The 17,142-nt window shown below is 44.3% G+C and overlaps 1 protein-coding gene across 6 annotated transcripts in view; it reads right to left on the bottom strand.

Annotated features, from left to right (window-relative positions):
- LOC121862902 (RNA-binding protein 24-B-like) overlaps positions 1-13,453 on the bottom strand; it is a 120,751-nt gene extending 107,298 nt beyond the window's left edge. For all 6 annotated transcript variants that reach the window (XM_042361306.1, XM_042361301.1, XM_042361305.1 and 3 more), the window contains exon 1: positions 13,117-13,453. In XM_042361306.1, the coding sequence (XP_042217240.1) occupies positions 13,117-13,365 (249 nt within the window). In that variant the 5' untranslated portion in view covers positions 13,366-13,453. The remainder of the gene's footprint in view (positions 1-13,116) is intronic.
- Between the last annotated feature and the right edge of the window lie 3,689 nt (positions 13,454-17,142).

Here is a 17,142-nt window from a genome sequence, read left to right on the forward strand (position 1 = left end):
TAGGTTAGGTTAGGGTAGGGTAGGGTAGGGTAGGTTAGGTTAGGTTAGGGTAGGGTAGGTTAGGGTGAGGTAAGTTAGTTTAGGTTAGGTTAGCATTAGGGTGGTTAATCTTATGGTGAAAAAGTGAGGGGCTATTCTTCAGGTTATCCCAATAATTACTGTTAATGTGTTATCAACGTTGTTAAGCCCCCCTTCCCCCAGGTAATTGTAGGCACTTTACACTAGTGTATAATTCAATGCCAACATTTACTTACCTCGCGAACCACCAATAACTTCTCCATTTACTAATTGACAGGTAAGTCGTGTATGTTTGAGCGAGACGCTGGCTATATCACTCGCTTGGCCCCAATTACTGGTGACGTTGGTTCTAAAGTCGTCACACCTCACGCTAAGATAGGCTAACAGCTAAAGCGTGCGTGACGCGGCCTAACTCCTCACACTAGCTCAAGATCCCTGTCACACTCCGAGAGCTACAATGAACGTGACACAGTGCCGCTGGTATAAGACTCCCCGTCACACCACAAGGGCTACGGTGAGCGTGACGGAGCGGTGTTAGGCCAAGACATCCCCGTCACAGTACCCAGCCGTCACACCACGAGGGCTACGGTGAGCGTGACGGAGCGGTGTTAGGCCAAGACATCCCCGTCACAGTACCCAGCCGTCACACCACAAGGGCTACTGTGAGCGTGACGGAGCGGTGTTAGGCCAAGACATCCCCGTCACAGTACCCAGCCGTCACACCACAAGGACTACGGTGAGCATGACGGAGCGGTGTTAGGCCAAGACATCCCCGTCACAGTACCCAGCCGTCACACCACAAGGACTACGGTGAGCATGACGGAGCGGTGTTAGGCCAAGACATCCCCGTCACAGTACCCAGCCGTCTCGCACCACGAGGGGCTACGGTGAGCGTGACGGAGCGGTGTCAGGCCAGGAACATCCCCGTCACAGTACCCAGCCGTCACCACCAGGGGCTACGGTGAGCGTGACGGGCGGTGTGGAAGCCAAGACATCCCCGTCACAGTACCCAGCCGTCACACCACAAGGACTACGGTGAGCATGACGGAGCGGTGTTAGGCCAAGACATCCCCGTCACAGTACCCAGCCGTCACACCACAAGGGCTACGGTGAGCGTGACGGTACATTATGGAGGTATCGTGCATAGTGGGGCATACAAGGAGAAAGGGAGCCACTCCATCACGCACAGTCTTCGTAGGACAACAAAAACTTGCCTTAATGCAAAATTCACGTCTAATTCCTTATGTTTTGTTAAGTGTGGTCAGTGAGTATGCTGGTACAGGTGGTGTGTGTGTGTGTGTGTGTGTGTGTGTGTGTGTGTGTGTGTGTGTGTGTGTGTGTGTGTGTGTGTGTGTGTGTGTGTGTGTGTGTGTGTGTGTGTGTGTGTATTATTTTGAGGAAGGATACATTGATATGTCTTATAAGAGCTGTTCCTAACTGACTGACTCACTTGAGAGATTTTTTTTCTCCCTCGTCTCTCAGGTTCCCATAAGGAGGTTTTCGTTGACTCAGGAAAAACAAAAATCAAAAAAGATTAAAAGACCCAGTTAACAGTTTAACAGTTAGCCCCCCCCCCCAAAAAAAAACATGCATTTACCACCAAAAAAAATCAGTTACTGTTAAAACTTCCAGTCAGTTAACAGTATAAACTAAAACATCCAGTTAGTCAACAAATAAAACACTCAGTAAACAGTCAGAAATAAAACACTAATCGAACATTAAAACTTGACTGGATTCTGGAAAGTATCACTGAATTGACAGCGTTCAGAGGATGATGGTGAGGGGAGAGGTAGGAGGGGGAGCGGGGAGGATTCAAGGGGGGGGAAGGGGCAGGGGAGGGAGGGAGAGGGTGGTGGGGAGAGGTAGGAGGGGAGCGAGGGAGTGATCAGGGAAGGGGGGGCAGGGGAGAGGGGAGGGGTGGGGGAGGGGGAGGTAGGAGGGGAGCGAGGGAGTGATCAGGGGAAGGGGGGGGGGGGGAGGAGGGGAGGGGGTGGGTGGAGGAGGGAGGGAGGGTAGGGAGGGGGTGGTGGGGGGCTGGAGGGAGTGATCAGGAAGGGGGGCAGGGAGGGAGGGGAGGGGAGATGGTGGTGGGGAGAGGTAGGAGGGGGGAGCGAGGGAGTGATCAGGAAGGGGGGCAGGAGGGAGGGAGAGGGGATGGTGGGGGAGAGGTAGGAGGGGAGCGAGGAGTGATCAGGGAAGGAGGGGGGGGAGGGGAGGAGGGGGTGGTGGTGGGGGAGAGGGGAGGGGGAGCGAGGGAGTGATCAGGGAAAGGGGAGGGGAGGGAGGGGTGGTGGTGGGGGAGAGGAGGGGGAGCGAGGGAGTGATCGGGGAAGGGGGGGCAGGGAGGGAGGGAGGGGGTGTGGGGGAGGGGAGAGGTAGGAGGGGAGCGAGGGAGGAGGAAGGGAGGGAGAGGTGATGGTGGGGGAGAGGTAGGAGGGGAGCGAGGGGAGTGGGAAGGGGCAGGGGAGGGTGGTGGTGGGGGAGAGTGGGAGGGGGAGCGAGGGAGTGATCAGGGAAGGGGGGCAGGGAGGAGGAGAGGGGTGGTGGTGGGGGGAGAGGGGAGGGGAGCGAGGGAGGACGGAAGGAGGGGCAGGGGAGGGAGGGAGGGAGGGTGTGGGGGAGGTAGTGGGGGAAGGAGGGGCAGGGAGAGAGGGAGGATGATGGATCAGGGAAGGGGGGCAGGGGAGGGAGGGAGGGGGTGGTGTGGGGAGAGGTAGGGGGGAGCGAGGGGAGGATGGGGAAAGGGGCAGGGGGAGGGAGGGGTGGTGGTGGGGGAAAGGTGGGGAGGGGAGCGAGGGAGTGATCGGGGAAGGAGGGGCAGGGGAGAGAGAGGTGGTGGGGAGGGGAGGGGGGATGGGGGGAGGGAGGGATAGGTGGAGCGAGGAGGATCAGGGAAGTGGGGGGAGAGGGGTGGTGGTGGGGGAGGTAGGAGGGGAGCGGGAGTGATCGAGGGAGTGATCAGGAGGGAGCGAGGGAGTGATCAGGGAGGAGGGAGGTAGGAGGGAGCGAGGGAGTGGAGGGGGGGCAGGGGAGGAGGGAGGGGGTGGTGGTGGGGAGGTGAGGGGAGCGAGGGGAGGATCGGGGAAGAGGGCAGGGGAGGGAGGAGGGGGTGGTGTGGGGATGGATCAGTTAAGCCCTAAGCTATCATCCTCCGGCGCTTACAAAGGGACTGACATATATACCCCACATCCAGCTTGTATAAATGAACCATCCCTCTAAACGGAGACTTAAAACCTATTTCTAACGTCTCTTAATCCAAGTCGTGGGCTTCTTCTATCTTAAGTTGCATGTGAATAATGAAAAGGTGTATTAATTATCATTTCTAACCTAACTAACTAACCTGACTTAACTTAACCTAACATGACCTAATTTAACCTGACCTAACCTTAACTAACCTGACCTAACTAGCTAACCTGACCTAACTAACTAACCTGACTTAACTTAACCTAACATGACCTAATTTAACCTGACCTAACCTTAACTAACCTGACCTAACTAACTAACCTAACTTAACTTAACCTAACATGACCTAATTTAACCTGACCTAACCTTAACTAACCTGACCTAACCTTAACTAACCTGACCTAACTAACCTGACCTAACTTAACCTAACATGACCTAATTTAACCTGACCTAACCTTAACTAACCTGACTTAATCTAATTTAACCTAAACTAACCTATCCTGGCCTAAGTCCACGTCGTGGCATGTGAATAAATAGAAGTATATTATTTCGAACCTAACCTAACCTAACCTAACTTAACCTAACTAACAATACAAACAAAAATTAACCATATCTGATAAAACTTCATCAACTAACCAAATCAATTCGAATCTTAGCTAACCCAACCCAACCCAACCCAACCCAACCCAACCCAACCCAAACCTACCCTATCCTAACCTAACCAAATTTAACCTATTCAACGTCCATCTAAACTGACCAGATTTAACTGACCTAAACATCTTCAATCTAACAGACTAAATCTAATCATATCGAACCAAGTTTAAACTTTATTTACTCCAATTTAACCTAACCTAACCTAACCTAACCTAACCAGATCTAACCTACCTCATTCAACCTAATCAACCTGTGTTGTTTGGAATCCACGCGAGAGAAATAGAATAAACTGGGTCCCTGGTGTCATGTAAACAACACAACAGGTAGCGATACACGTCATCATATGACTAATTTCATTAATCAATAAGATATGTGACCTTAACAACAGGTAAGGTGAGCGATTAGTTAAAATATGTGGTGGAGACATGAGGCGTTTTCACCGCCATTAAACGGCGGTCTAGCGGTTACAGCGCTCGCCTCCTGTCCCGAGGGTCGGTAATTCGATTTCAGCTGTAAATGGGTACCTAAATTTACAACTTAGGGAAGTGAATACGGTCGAGTGCAGTACCGGCCTTGCTTCCTCTTGTGTACCGAAGGCCTAGCATACAGTGTGCTGTATCCTTAGTCCCTAACAGGCAGTCATGCCTAGGGGAGCCACTTTCACTTTTGAAAACAAAGTTCAAAGATTTTAAGTCATACTGAGAACTTGAAAACAACGTACACGCACACTGGCTACTCGGTACACTTCTTAACTGGTATGGAAAATCTAAAATAATAAATACGGTACAGCCAGGGAAAGGTGTTTCTATACCCACTGTGATGTTCCCCAGTCAAGATGTGGCATCACGTCGCAGCAGCCTAGTAGAGATTAGTGTGAGGGGAGGATGCCACTTATCTCCCGTGGATCGCGGTTCGAGTCATCTCTTGCAGTAGTATATGGATATACAGTAGATTTATGCATGATACGTTTCTTGACTGGAGATATCACAAGGGGCATAGAAACTATACGTATTCTAACACCACAAACACATTCTTGGCTTCAACGTTAGGTAGTAGATTGTAGGCAGTTATCAAAAAGGGAGGTACTGCCGCCTGGGAAGATATTGGAAGCATAATGTATTGTTTAATGGTAGACCCTGCTGCCATATGGCATCACGAAAATGGTGACCAAGTCCCAGGTTGATGATCTGACTTTCTGCCTCATTTACAAACAACTGCAGGGTCTCAATTGTTTCTCTTACTTTGACAACACAACATACATACAGTATATCGTTTCTCAATCTTGATTTTTTTTCGTATTTATTTATGGCTCCACAGTATCATTATTACTTTATTTTTTTTATTCCCCCCCCCCCAGGCCCCGGTGTGGATCATTGACCCGTGCCCGGGTCAATGATCTAATTATTCAGCAAGAAGCTAAACACACACTCACCCTTCACTATGTTTGTTTTCGACTGTGATCGCATGCTCATTGGTTATCGAGTTAGCCGATCAGATGACGTCTTTTTGTTACTAGCTATTATATTTTTTCGGTAAATAACAAGGTAGCCGTTCTTAACATTATTGGGAACACGAGATTTGGATAATTTACACTTAGAAAGATATTGCTATGGCCAGGTTAAACTTCATGACACCCACTTTGATTGTGTCGGTGTGCAGGTGACCAACCCTATAGTCAGTTGCTAGGGGTCGATATGTTAACCTCGACACACAGAAAATCGACACAAAATACTCACTCAGAGTCGCCACACACACACAGAGTTAACGAACAGAGAAGTGCCACATGAAAAATCGCCTTACAGAAAGTGTTTATATCAAGTAATACTCGAGAAAAAAATATATAACAACACTAAAACCTGTAACAGTCAGTGATCTGTAGTTTATCATAGTGTAATGAATTGGTGGGAAAAATAGTTTTATGTTGATATTCTAACACATAACTACGTTTAATAATTAAGGTCTTTAAGTATACGTATTATAGGTTAGTAGTAAGATATACCCAACTATATGAGCAGAATAACAGACGTATAGTAACAGCGACAAAAAATTACACGAAATATCAAGTCTTGGGCAACGCTATGATCCCAAACCCGGAGAATTCGAGAAGAGCAAACATCATATCATAAAATATCTATAGTTTCCTAACTGTCTATAACTTATACATTGTAAAGCTACAGTATACATATTTATCTACGATCATTTAGTTAAGTTTGGTGAGCTCAAGTCATCTGTGCTCTGAAGTGTTTTTGTCTAAATTTGTGCGAATTTTCCCGATTTCATGTTGCTATCACTTTCTCCAGAGCTATACGTTCTATGCCATAGAATCTATGGATTTCGACTTCGTTTATATATAACTATTAACTGAGCATGATAAATTTTGGGGTGTTGGTACAAACACAGGTCGGGCTCAATAAATTTTCGCCAGAGCCGTATGTGACATAGCCTATATCGATAAAAACGAACCACCCACACCTAGCGGTCTATCCTAGTACACAAATCTTTAGGCTTGGTTTATTAGCTAGAGTGAAATCTCTACCTAACGGACTATATACTGTAGATGAAAGTTCGTTATATCGAGGGTCCAGTAGACGTGAAACCCCCATCTAACGAACTACATAGAGATGAAAGTCATTATATCGAGGATCCATATGAGAAAGCCCCATCCAACGGATTACGGTTCCATGACAAAACCCCAACGGGGTTGTCATTTGTCAACACTAACCTAACCTAAACATAAGAGTGCTTTATTGTATATATGAGACTGGGGTTTTGTCCGTTGGGGTTTTATCCGGTCACCACGTATCACAAATCAAGTCCGCTTTGGCACACTCGTAATGCCTATATTGAATTGAATTGAAACAGTTTATTTAGCCAGAAAAACACATATACAGAGTGGATAATAATAGCAATATTAACATGGCTGAGCCAGTTGAGAACCTGAGCTCTCTTTGAGGCACCTGATATATACTATACATTTATCTCAAGGAAGTATTATGTAAACATTTAGGGCCAATTGCAAGAACGGTTATGGGGTGTACGGTGCCATTTACGATGACCTTCTTGCCCTGGTCTTTTTTCAGCAATATCGCCTTTAACACATGGAATTCTGCACTTTTCGAAGCTTTGGAGGAGTCTCGAAACAAGTTTCCTGGTGGGAATCATTAGCTAGTGCTGTACTCAAAATATCGAAACTTCGAGATCTCTCCAGAGCTTCAAAAGGGTGGTATTCCTAAAACAAGATCAGGGCAAGAAGGTCATCGTAAATGGCGTCGTACACCCCACGACTGTTCTTGCAATTGGCCCAATTTGTATCAACTGGAATAGTACAATAGCATGGTAGTAATAAGTACATCTCATAATGTTACCACGGTTATCACTTCAGTATTTATTAATTTTATTTATTTATTATTTTTATTATATATATATATATATATATATATATATATATATATATATATATATATATATATATATATATATATATATATATATATATATAAATTACAGTGGAATTGAAAAACATAAGTATAATGGGGGAGCAGTACAACCTGTTTATTGCAATGGTAATTACTTATTTATTTACATGATAATTTCTGATAAAACGGTTTTGTTGGTACAATAAAAGCAGGTACTGTAAATATAGTAAGTGTTACAAGAAATATTAATACTCCGACAATAGATATTTTTTAAGAGATGATTTAAAGGAAGGGAGCGTAGTCTTTGCTCTGATGGGTGAGGGTAAGTTGTTCCACATCTTCACACAGTGATACTTTATGGAGGTCTGGGACTGAGAGGAGCGCATGGGGGGTGGTCTTAGTAGCTCTGGGTGCCTTAAGTTGTATCTCCGATTATCCCGGAACTGAAATAATTATTGTCAAGCAAGTTATTGATAGATTTGTAAACAAAGAGGGCACAGCAGTAGGTGTAAATATCTTCGAATTTTAACATTTTCAATATAGCAAATTTTTCGTTTGTGTGATATGTTTTTTTCAAGTAGGTCGTTGTCCGTGCAACTCTCTTTCGTGCAGAAACCAGAGATTGTGTTTTTGAAGAGCCAGAGGCCCCCCATAGTGTGTGACAGAGTATCAGGTGTTGGTAAACAAGATCATGATAGATTTGTTTCATTGCTGTGAGAGTGAGTGACTGTCGAGTGTGATACATGATACGGCACTGTTTATTGACTTTACTGTGTATGGCTTGTATGTGGTTTCTCCAGTTAAGTTTCTCATCAACAATAACTCCGAGGAATTTAGTATTTTGTTCGCGTTTGAGGACTGTATTACCAAGGTACAGGGGGTTCAAGTCTGGAGGTAAGTTTCTCCTTCTGTGAAAGATCGTGTAGTGGGTTTTCTCAAGGTTTAAGGTCAATTTATTACGTATTACCCAGGTCCCGACTTTAGTTAATTCAGTGTTCATAGTTTTCATCAAGGAATGGAGGTCTGAGTTGCTGGCATAGAGATTACTATCGTCTGCAAATAAGTTGTATTTTATGAGTGTGCTGGCGTGGACTATGTCGTTTATGTACAACAAAAACAGTACTGGACCGAGAATGGAACCTTGGGGGACGCCATACAAGATTGGCGAGGAGTCAGATTGGTGGTTATTATAGCAGACATACTGCAACCTGTTGGACAAATATGAGGTAAACCAATTGTGGGACAGGCCCCTAACGCCGTAATGTTCATGCTTTGAAAGGAGGATGGTATGGTCGACAGTATCGAAGGCTTTAGAGAGGTCCAAGAATATACCGACTGTGAACTGACTGTCATCAAAGGAATTTAAGATGGTAATGCTTATACAGTACAGTACTATGACCAAGTAGGTCTCTCGCAATGAAAGGCTGTTTATTTGTAGACAAGCTGTGGTGCCCGACTGTATAGCAGAAATAAACTGAGACATGGACCCGGATCTGTTACCACTGCTAACTTTTTACACACCATGTCGATAGCTACCACGTATACGTTCAGGCTACCGCATTAAATTCCACATATAACACACACACAAGCGTATAACTCACCTTCTGAAATTCTAAATTAAGGTACTCCTGCATTGTACGTCACCTTGGGTCACATGAAGATTAGTCCCCTCAGCTTAACCACCCTAACGTAAACTCCTCCAGGTATAGTGTTAGAATGTTTAATCATCACGTGAAATAAGCTGGGGTGTCTAATCTTCTGGTCATCCCACACAAGATACGTGAGTTTATCAGCGTTAAATTTCAAATTTGAAGATGTTTACGTGTATTTAACGCCACTCCATAGACTTTTTCACTCAGGAGAATTAGGTGTAAAATATTTCGTAACCTAAATTTTATCAGGTGCTATCGTTAGGAGATCAAAGGGTCGCTCACAAGTGTAAGACAAAACCCCCCTAGGACAAAACCCCCTTGAACAAACTAACCTAACCTAACCCAAGGGGGTTTTGTCCGGACCCCGTTCACACAGACTATGTACAGCACCTCTCCGTGATGACATTAATACGTAAGAAAATAAGGAGTCTGCAATAAGCCGGTTGGCCTAATATAGGATGATTCCATTCCTGAAATAATATAAACCGTCCCAGATGTTTCATGAACTATTACATTTGGCTGGTATACAGTTTAAACGGGCATACAGATTCCTAGGTGGCACGATACTGTCTTTGGAGCGTTAAAATAGTATGTTTAGGTGTGTACAAGAAGTGTTAACGTCTCCTGTGAAGACATTCACACACATACATGCATTTCTAACGTCTCATATTCACACATAATGTAGATGGACTATTTACCTCTCTTGAACTCAAACATACTGTATAATGGTCCTCTCATGTACCCACAACTACTAACGTCTCAGGTGCGCACACACACACACACACCTGTTAAAGTCTCAAGTCCGCACACACACACAGTCACAATTGTTAACGTCTCAAGTACACACACACACTTATTAACGTATCATACACATACAGCCCCGCTCGCACGAGCAATTTTTAGTCGGCCAAGTTTAATTGCATAAGTGACAACCATTGAGCCAAATGGGAGAATATGCAATTAAATAGTTGGGCGACTGAAAAGTTTGTGACATGCTACAACTTGTGCGCAATGGAATAGTTGGCCAATTCGTTTGTACATGCAAGATTCAAGTATGCGAGTGCATTAGCAGCGAACTGTCGGCCGACTCTAACCTCAGTCTGAAGGTGAGCTCTTATTTTCGTGCCTTAAAGTAACACATAGCCTCTCCTATGGGGGATGCTATTCCTCCATTTGGTATTTTGATATGTCATTGAAGGCCTAACAAGTAAAAAGAGTTCGTCAAAACTACTGACGCTCATCCTACAGTAAATTGAAAATTTGTTTGGGTAAGCTCGTAAATCTTAATACAATTGTAAATTTGTCCTTTAATCAGCCGTTGGCTTGTTATTGGATGAACCCAGTACTGTTTTTTACGTCTATTTTTCTTTTGACGAATTACCAACGAACAAACACAAGCTGTTTCGACGAAGTCCATAATACAACTGAAATAAATTGAACAACTGTGAATTGCAAGTGCGCGGGAATTCAAGTCGGCCAACAATTTCGTCGGCTGGCGCGTGAGAAAAACCGAATTGGCCGATAAACAGTTGACCAGCTAAAAATTGCATGTGCGCGGTAAGCCTTAACGTCTCGTGTACATATACAGACTATTAATGTTTCCTGCACACACACACACACACACACACACACACACACACACACACACACTACAGTAGTAACCTCTCATGTACACTTACACACACACACACACTATTACTCTCTTCTGAACATGTGAATTTGAAAAGACAGCTCCCTCCCTCTTTTAACCGCTTACCGATGACCTCTTAACATCATCCAACACTGAGAAAATTGCTGTCATATTGGTTTTATTTATTTTATAATTGTTCTCTCACAATTTAAGCTCACCACCAAATTTGTGACGCTTGTAAGAGCCGTTAGTTCATGGCCTGATATGGTTGGCCCTGGCATAATATCGTTCAAGGGGTTCCCATGGCAGGTACGTCTCATGGTAGGGGTCACATGGTAACAAAGTTTCGTGGTAAGTATGTCTCATGGTAGCAATGTTTCATGGCAGGTATGTCTCATGGTAGCAAAGTTTCATGGTAGGGATGTCTCATGGTAGGGGTCACATAGTAAGGATGTCTCATGGTAGAGGATGTCTCATGGTAGATGTCACATGGTAGCAAAATTTCATGGTAGAGGATGTTTCATGATAAGGGATGTCTCATAGTAGAGGATGTCTCATGGTAGGGTTCACAAAAAAACATTGGTAGGGATATCTCATGGTAGGGGACGTCTCAGAGTAGGGATGTCTCATGGTAGGAATGTCTCATGGTAAGGATGCCTCATGGTAAGGATGCCTCATGGTAAGGATGCCTCATGGTAGGGATGCCTCATGGTAGGAATGTCTCATGGTAAGGATGCCTCATGGTAGGGTTCACAAAGAAACATTGGTAGGGATGTCTCATGGTAGGGGACGTCTCAGAGTAGGGATGTCTCATGATAGATGATGTCTCATGGTAGGGGACGTCTCAGAGTAGGGATGTCTCATGATAGATGATGTCTCATGGTAGGGATGTCTCATGGTAAGGATGCCTCATGGTAGGAATGTCTCATGGTAAGGATGCCTCATGGTAGGGTTCACAAAGAAACATTGGTAGGGATGTCTCATGGTAGGGGACGTCTCATGGTAGGGGACGTCTCAGAGTAGGGATGTCTCATGGTAAGGATGCCTCATGGTAAGGATGCCTCATGGTAGGAATGTCTCATGGTAAGGATGCCTCATGGTAGGGTTCACAAAGAAACATTGGTAGGATGTCTCATGGTAGGGGACGTCTCATGGTAGGGACGTCTCAGAGTAGGGATGTCTCATGATAGATGATGTCTCATGGTAGGGATGTCTCATGGTAGGGGACGTCTCAGAGTAAAGATGTCTCATGGTAGGAATGTCTCATAGTAAGGATGCCTCATGGTAGGGTTCACAAAGAAACATTGGTAGGGATGTCTCATGGTAGGGGACGTCTCAGAGTAAAGATGTCTCATGGTAGGAATGTCTCATGGTAAGGATACCTCATGGTAGGGTTCACAAAGACATTGGTAGGGATGTCTCATGATAGAGGATGTCTCATGGTAGGGGACGTCTCAGAGTAGGGATGTCTCATGATAGATGATGTCTCATGGTAGGGATGTCTCATGGTAAGGATGCCTCATGGTAGGGATGTCTCATGATAGAGGATGTCTCATGGTAGGGGACTTTTCAGAGTAGGGATGTCTCATGGTAGGAATGTCTCATGGTAGGGATGTCTCATGATAGAGGATGTCTCATGGTAGGGGACTTCTCAGAGTAGGGATGTCTCATGATAGATGATGCCTCATGGTAGGGATGTCTCATGATAGAGGATGTCTCATGGTAGGGGTACTTCTCAGAGTAGGGATGTCTCATGGTAGGAATGTCTCATGGTAAGGATGCCTCATGGTAGGGACGTCCCCTGGTAGGGATGTTTCGTGGTAGGGATGTCTCAAGGTATTGGGTTGTCTCATGGTAGAGGATGTCTCAGAGTAGGGATGTCTCATGATAGCATACTTTCATGGTTGCGATGTTTCATGGCTAATGGCTAACAGTTTTAAGGACGCGCCTATTAGTCTAGCGACAGCCTATGTAAAGCTGGGGCTACCTGACTCTAGTACAGTTATAACTCTGGGCTACCTGGTGAGTGTCACATAACAGCGCGCGTGTGTGTGTGTGTGTAACATGACAGGGTGTGTAACGTAGCAGGGTGTGTGTGTGTGTGTGTGTGTGTAACGTAGTAGGGTGTGTGTGTGTGTGTGTGTGTGGTGTGTGTAACGTAGCAGGGTGTGTGTGTGTGTGTGTGTGTGTAACGTAGTAGGGTGTGTGTGTGTGTGTAACATGGTAGGATGTATGTAACGTTGTAGTGTGTGTTTGTGTGTGTGTGTGTAACATGGCAGCGTGTGTGTGTGTGACATGGCAGTGTGTGTAACATGGCAGGGTGAGTGTAACATATTGTAACATGGATGAGCTTGTTCACTTTTTCCCACAGGAGCGTTTAAGTCATAGTGGCGGCTATGAGGACATGAGACTCGACTCTGCTCGATGAAATAATTCACATTTAAGTTTCTGAACAAATCGTGCCATATCTGGAGTCATATGTTGGCAGCATCACTGCCGACGTAGGTTCGTATAAACACACACAAACATACACAGACTTAACATTTTAGGTGGGGGTACTTACAAAACCGTAGCCGCGGCTCTTGCTCGTTTGTCTGTCTGTGATGACCACAGCTTCCTCAATCTCGCCATAAACTTCGAAGTGTTCTCTAAGAGACTTGTCAGTGGTGTGGTATGGCAGTCCCCCCACGAAGATCTTTGTGAACGTAGTGTCTTTCTGACTGATGCCTGATGCTTCAATGGCTTGTTGGTGCATGGTAGGAGTAGTGATGCCTGAGGGAATGCCTGCGGGCATGGCACTGGGCATGAGCATGGTGGTGTTGTGGTAGTGGTGCGAGAGTGAAAAAAAATGGACTTTATAAGTCTGCGACGCTGGTAGACCAAAACGCGCGCACGTACCACGAGAGACTGAGCGAATGGGCCAACAAGCACCCGTAACGTCCACACTGGAAACTGCTGGCACTCCTACTTGCCATCATCAACCTCGCGAACCACTTTTTTAATCTTTGCAGAAAATAGTGTGAGACAAAATTTACAAATGTCTCAGTCGTAGTTTTATTACGAAATTCAAGTAGCTTACTTAATAGCATCCGGTAAGTCACGTTACCTAGTATTATAAGATCAAAAACAGCTCCATAGGCAACATCTTGGTAGCACGCGCTGAGGAACTGCCACCAACTACAGCACTGACTATTTTGTTTTAACCTTTACAACATATATATAGGCCAAAACTTTTGTGCCTAGCGATTGAATATATGTATAATAGAATGAAAAAACTCAATTGTACCATCCTATAACACGAAATACCGAGCAAAAATTTGATAAATATAGGCCCACTAGCAACTTGTATGTAGCACGCGTTGGGGTATTGCGCATGCGCCTCAGCTGAATAAGCCACGTGGGTCCCTCAGTTTATCTAACAAATATCTCCTTTGCAACGAACGTCTCTCCTAGAATATCCCTAATTTCCCATGTGCATCTCAGGAAACAAAGAAACTGTAAAGTGAGCAGCATTTACAGTACGCCCGCGCATGCACCTCGGCGTGAGTTCATGCACCGTAAAATATAGACTGCGTTAATGCGTGCGTGACAGTCAACATATTTCACGTCTCTCAGATGACATCAATAAACACAAGTCCTCCTTAACCAAACACACGCGTAGTTTTCAACAAACACATAAAACTGTGGAAGAGACTGCATGAGTGAAAATGTGTGCATATTATGACACGTATGTCAGTTTGTGTCTGGTGTGTATGTACAGTATATGTGCTTGTGTGTATTTATGGCATGCGTATAGCATGTATGTGTGTTTGATAAGATTGTGTACAGTGTGCGCAGGTAGATTGCCACCAGGTCACAGAAACACATTTGTGAGCTGGAGTCTTCCTTAATTATCACAATCTTCAGAAAACTGTTCACAGGATCCGTCTTTATAATTGGGCTTCTCGCTTCGATAGTACAGTCAGCACACTAACCTTGTACACTTCCTTGGTCTTTTCACTTTATATCGCTCACAACAATCCCACAATGCTTGCTCAACAATTATCTTTAGTTGTCATAGGCTGACGCTTATATATGTTATGGTTTTTGGCTAATCGGTTATTTTGCAAAATTCCCGGCATGCATATTGGTAATTTTGCGAAATAACTTATAAACAGACTAACCAAAGTTAAAAAAAGAACAGGACCACTTAACTGTGTATTAATCTGCACGAGCCCTCCTAACCTCACCTAACATAACCTAACCATAAGCTTAGGTTAGTTTAGTTGTCTGTTTGTGAGTTATTTCGCAAAATCACCAATATGCATGCAGGAAATCTTGCAAAATAACCGATTTCGCAAAAAACCATAACATATACAGTACATCATCAGATGATCCTGGAACGCCCTAGCACCACCCAGACAGGTCTGGGAAATTCAAGAACGTTTTACCCTGATCGAGGCTTAAAACAAAAAGTATATTATAACAAAAATGATGCAAAATATTCTAGAAAACTCTTACATAGATAATACATCAAATGTCTAGGAAAAAGGGTGTTGTTGTTTTTCAAGATACAGAGCTTTGGTCAGGTAGATGACGAATAAAATTGAGTTCAATCATTTTGTTGCATTTTACCAACCTTACGAATAACGAATATCTTTCCTGTCTTTCTATAAATCCAGAGAAAGAAAGAAAGAGATAGAGATAAAGAGAGACAGACAGACAGAAAGAGAGAAAGAGGTGGTGGTGTGGTAATAAAGTTTTACACAGGTGTCCTCCCACCTGCTGCCCTGAGGCAACCTCCCTCATATTACCACCTCCTGCTCCTCTCCACCTCCCTACCTACTTCCACCTGCCCCTCTTCTTCTTCCTCTTGCTCCTCCCCCTCCTCTCCATCTCCCCACCTACTTTCACCTTTCCCTCCTCTTCTCCTTCTCCTCCTACTACTACTACCGTCTTTACCTTCCTCCTTCTCACTACCAACTGTCCATCCTCCTCCCCTCAAGTACTCCCTGTCCCTGCTCCTCGCCTCTTCTTCCTGTTTCTACTCCCCTCTGCCCCCGTCTTCTTCCTCCTTTTCCTCCTCATCTCCCTCTCTCTATACTCTATTATTTCCCTCCTCCTCCTCCTGCTATTATTACCTATACTCTCTTTCTACTACATCCAGTCTTTACTCTTCTCTATTACCAGCTGCCTCTACTCCTCCTCCCTCAGACTACCACCTGCCACTCCTCCTCCCATACGACTATCACCTGCTTCTCTTAGTTTGGTTATGTTGTTGCGAACGTGTGGGATATTGTTGCCAATGTTTTGGGATATCGTTGTGAATGTGTGAGATATTGGAGTCAACTTAAAACACTGGATGATCATTGTTAATATTAAGTTATCCCTCAACGCCTTGTTATTTGCACATGTCCATAGTGTGAAAGGGGCCCACGTCGTCGCTATCTTTTCCTCAAGCTTTTCCAGTGTACACCGTTCAAAAGATGTAGTGCTTTGTAAGCTTGTAAAAGTTTTCAAACAACCCCGAGGAATGCATCCTACACCTCTGTTCAGATTCAAAATGAAATCATTCAGACCTCAAAGGAAATTGTCATAAAAAATGTAATATCTGGCATCAAAGAAGCAGACAAGTCGTTTCTTTACTATCAAAGCAGATGGAGCACGTGATCCAACAGATACATAAAACATATTCCTGGTTGCCCGGTATGTAAAGACTGGAAAATACATAAAAGTTCACTAGGTATGCCAACAATAAATGATTTGGATGCAGCAAGTTTAGCTTGTGTAACATTGCAAACTCTGAAGGACTGTGGTCTGGATTCCAAGAACATACAGTACTTACTGTCGTAATGCTATTAATGGAGCTTACATAATGTCAGGAAGACAGAGATGTTCAAACGAAAATACAAGATCAGCCTCAGAAAGAAGTACCATCCTGCTTTAACCACCAACTACATTTGGTTATAGACAGTGCATGCTATTGGAATACAAGCAGATGTTGAAATATTGTTCACAACTTCCAACAACCTATACAACTTCCTACGCCATCTACAATTGAACAGAATCTCTGATGGGACTAAACTGAAGCGCCTGCTAGAACAGCGGTGGTCAGGTCACCTGGCCACTGAGTTAGCAAGTATAGCTAACCATGAAAATTTGATGACTGCACTTTAAATCTGTGCGGAAAATGAGTGTCATGTAGCAGTGTGCATTGAGGCAACTGGGTTATTAAAAAAGGCAAAACGCAGACAATTCTTGTTTATTCCATACCGTGTGAAAGAAATTCTGCTGATACTTCGACCTGCAGATCAACTTTACAATCACGTGACTGATTTCATGACAGGTATTCATCTTATATTACTGAAGCGATATTTTGCTATAGGTTAGGTTAGTTTGGATTGGGTTAGGTTAGCTTAGTTTGGATTGGGTTAGGTTAGGTTAGCTTAGTTTGGATTGGGTTAGGTTAGGTTAGCTTAGTTTGGATTGGGTTAGGTTAGGTTCATTTAAATTGGGTTAGGTGAGAATAAAATCCAAACGCAAAATCAAGCTTTCTTGTTATTTTGAAACCAACCACAACGCGTTGTGGTCGCTTTTCGTTTTCTGAGCC

The sequence above is a fragment of the Homarus americanus genome, unplaced genomic scaffold, assembly GCF_018991925.1.
Source record: "Homarus americanus isolate GMGI-L3 unplaced genomic scaffold, GMGI_Hamer_2.0 scaffold24922, whole genome shotgun sequence".
In the NCBI taxonomy this organism is placed as follows: domain Eukaryota; kingdom Metazoa; phylum Arthropoda; class Malacostraca; order Decapoda; family Nephropidae; genus Homarus; species Homarus americanus.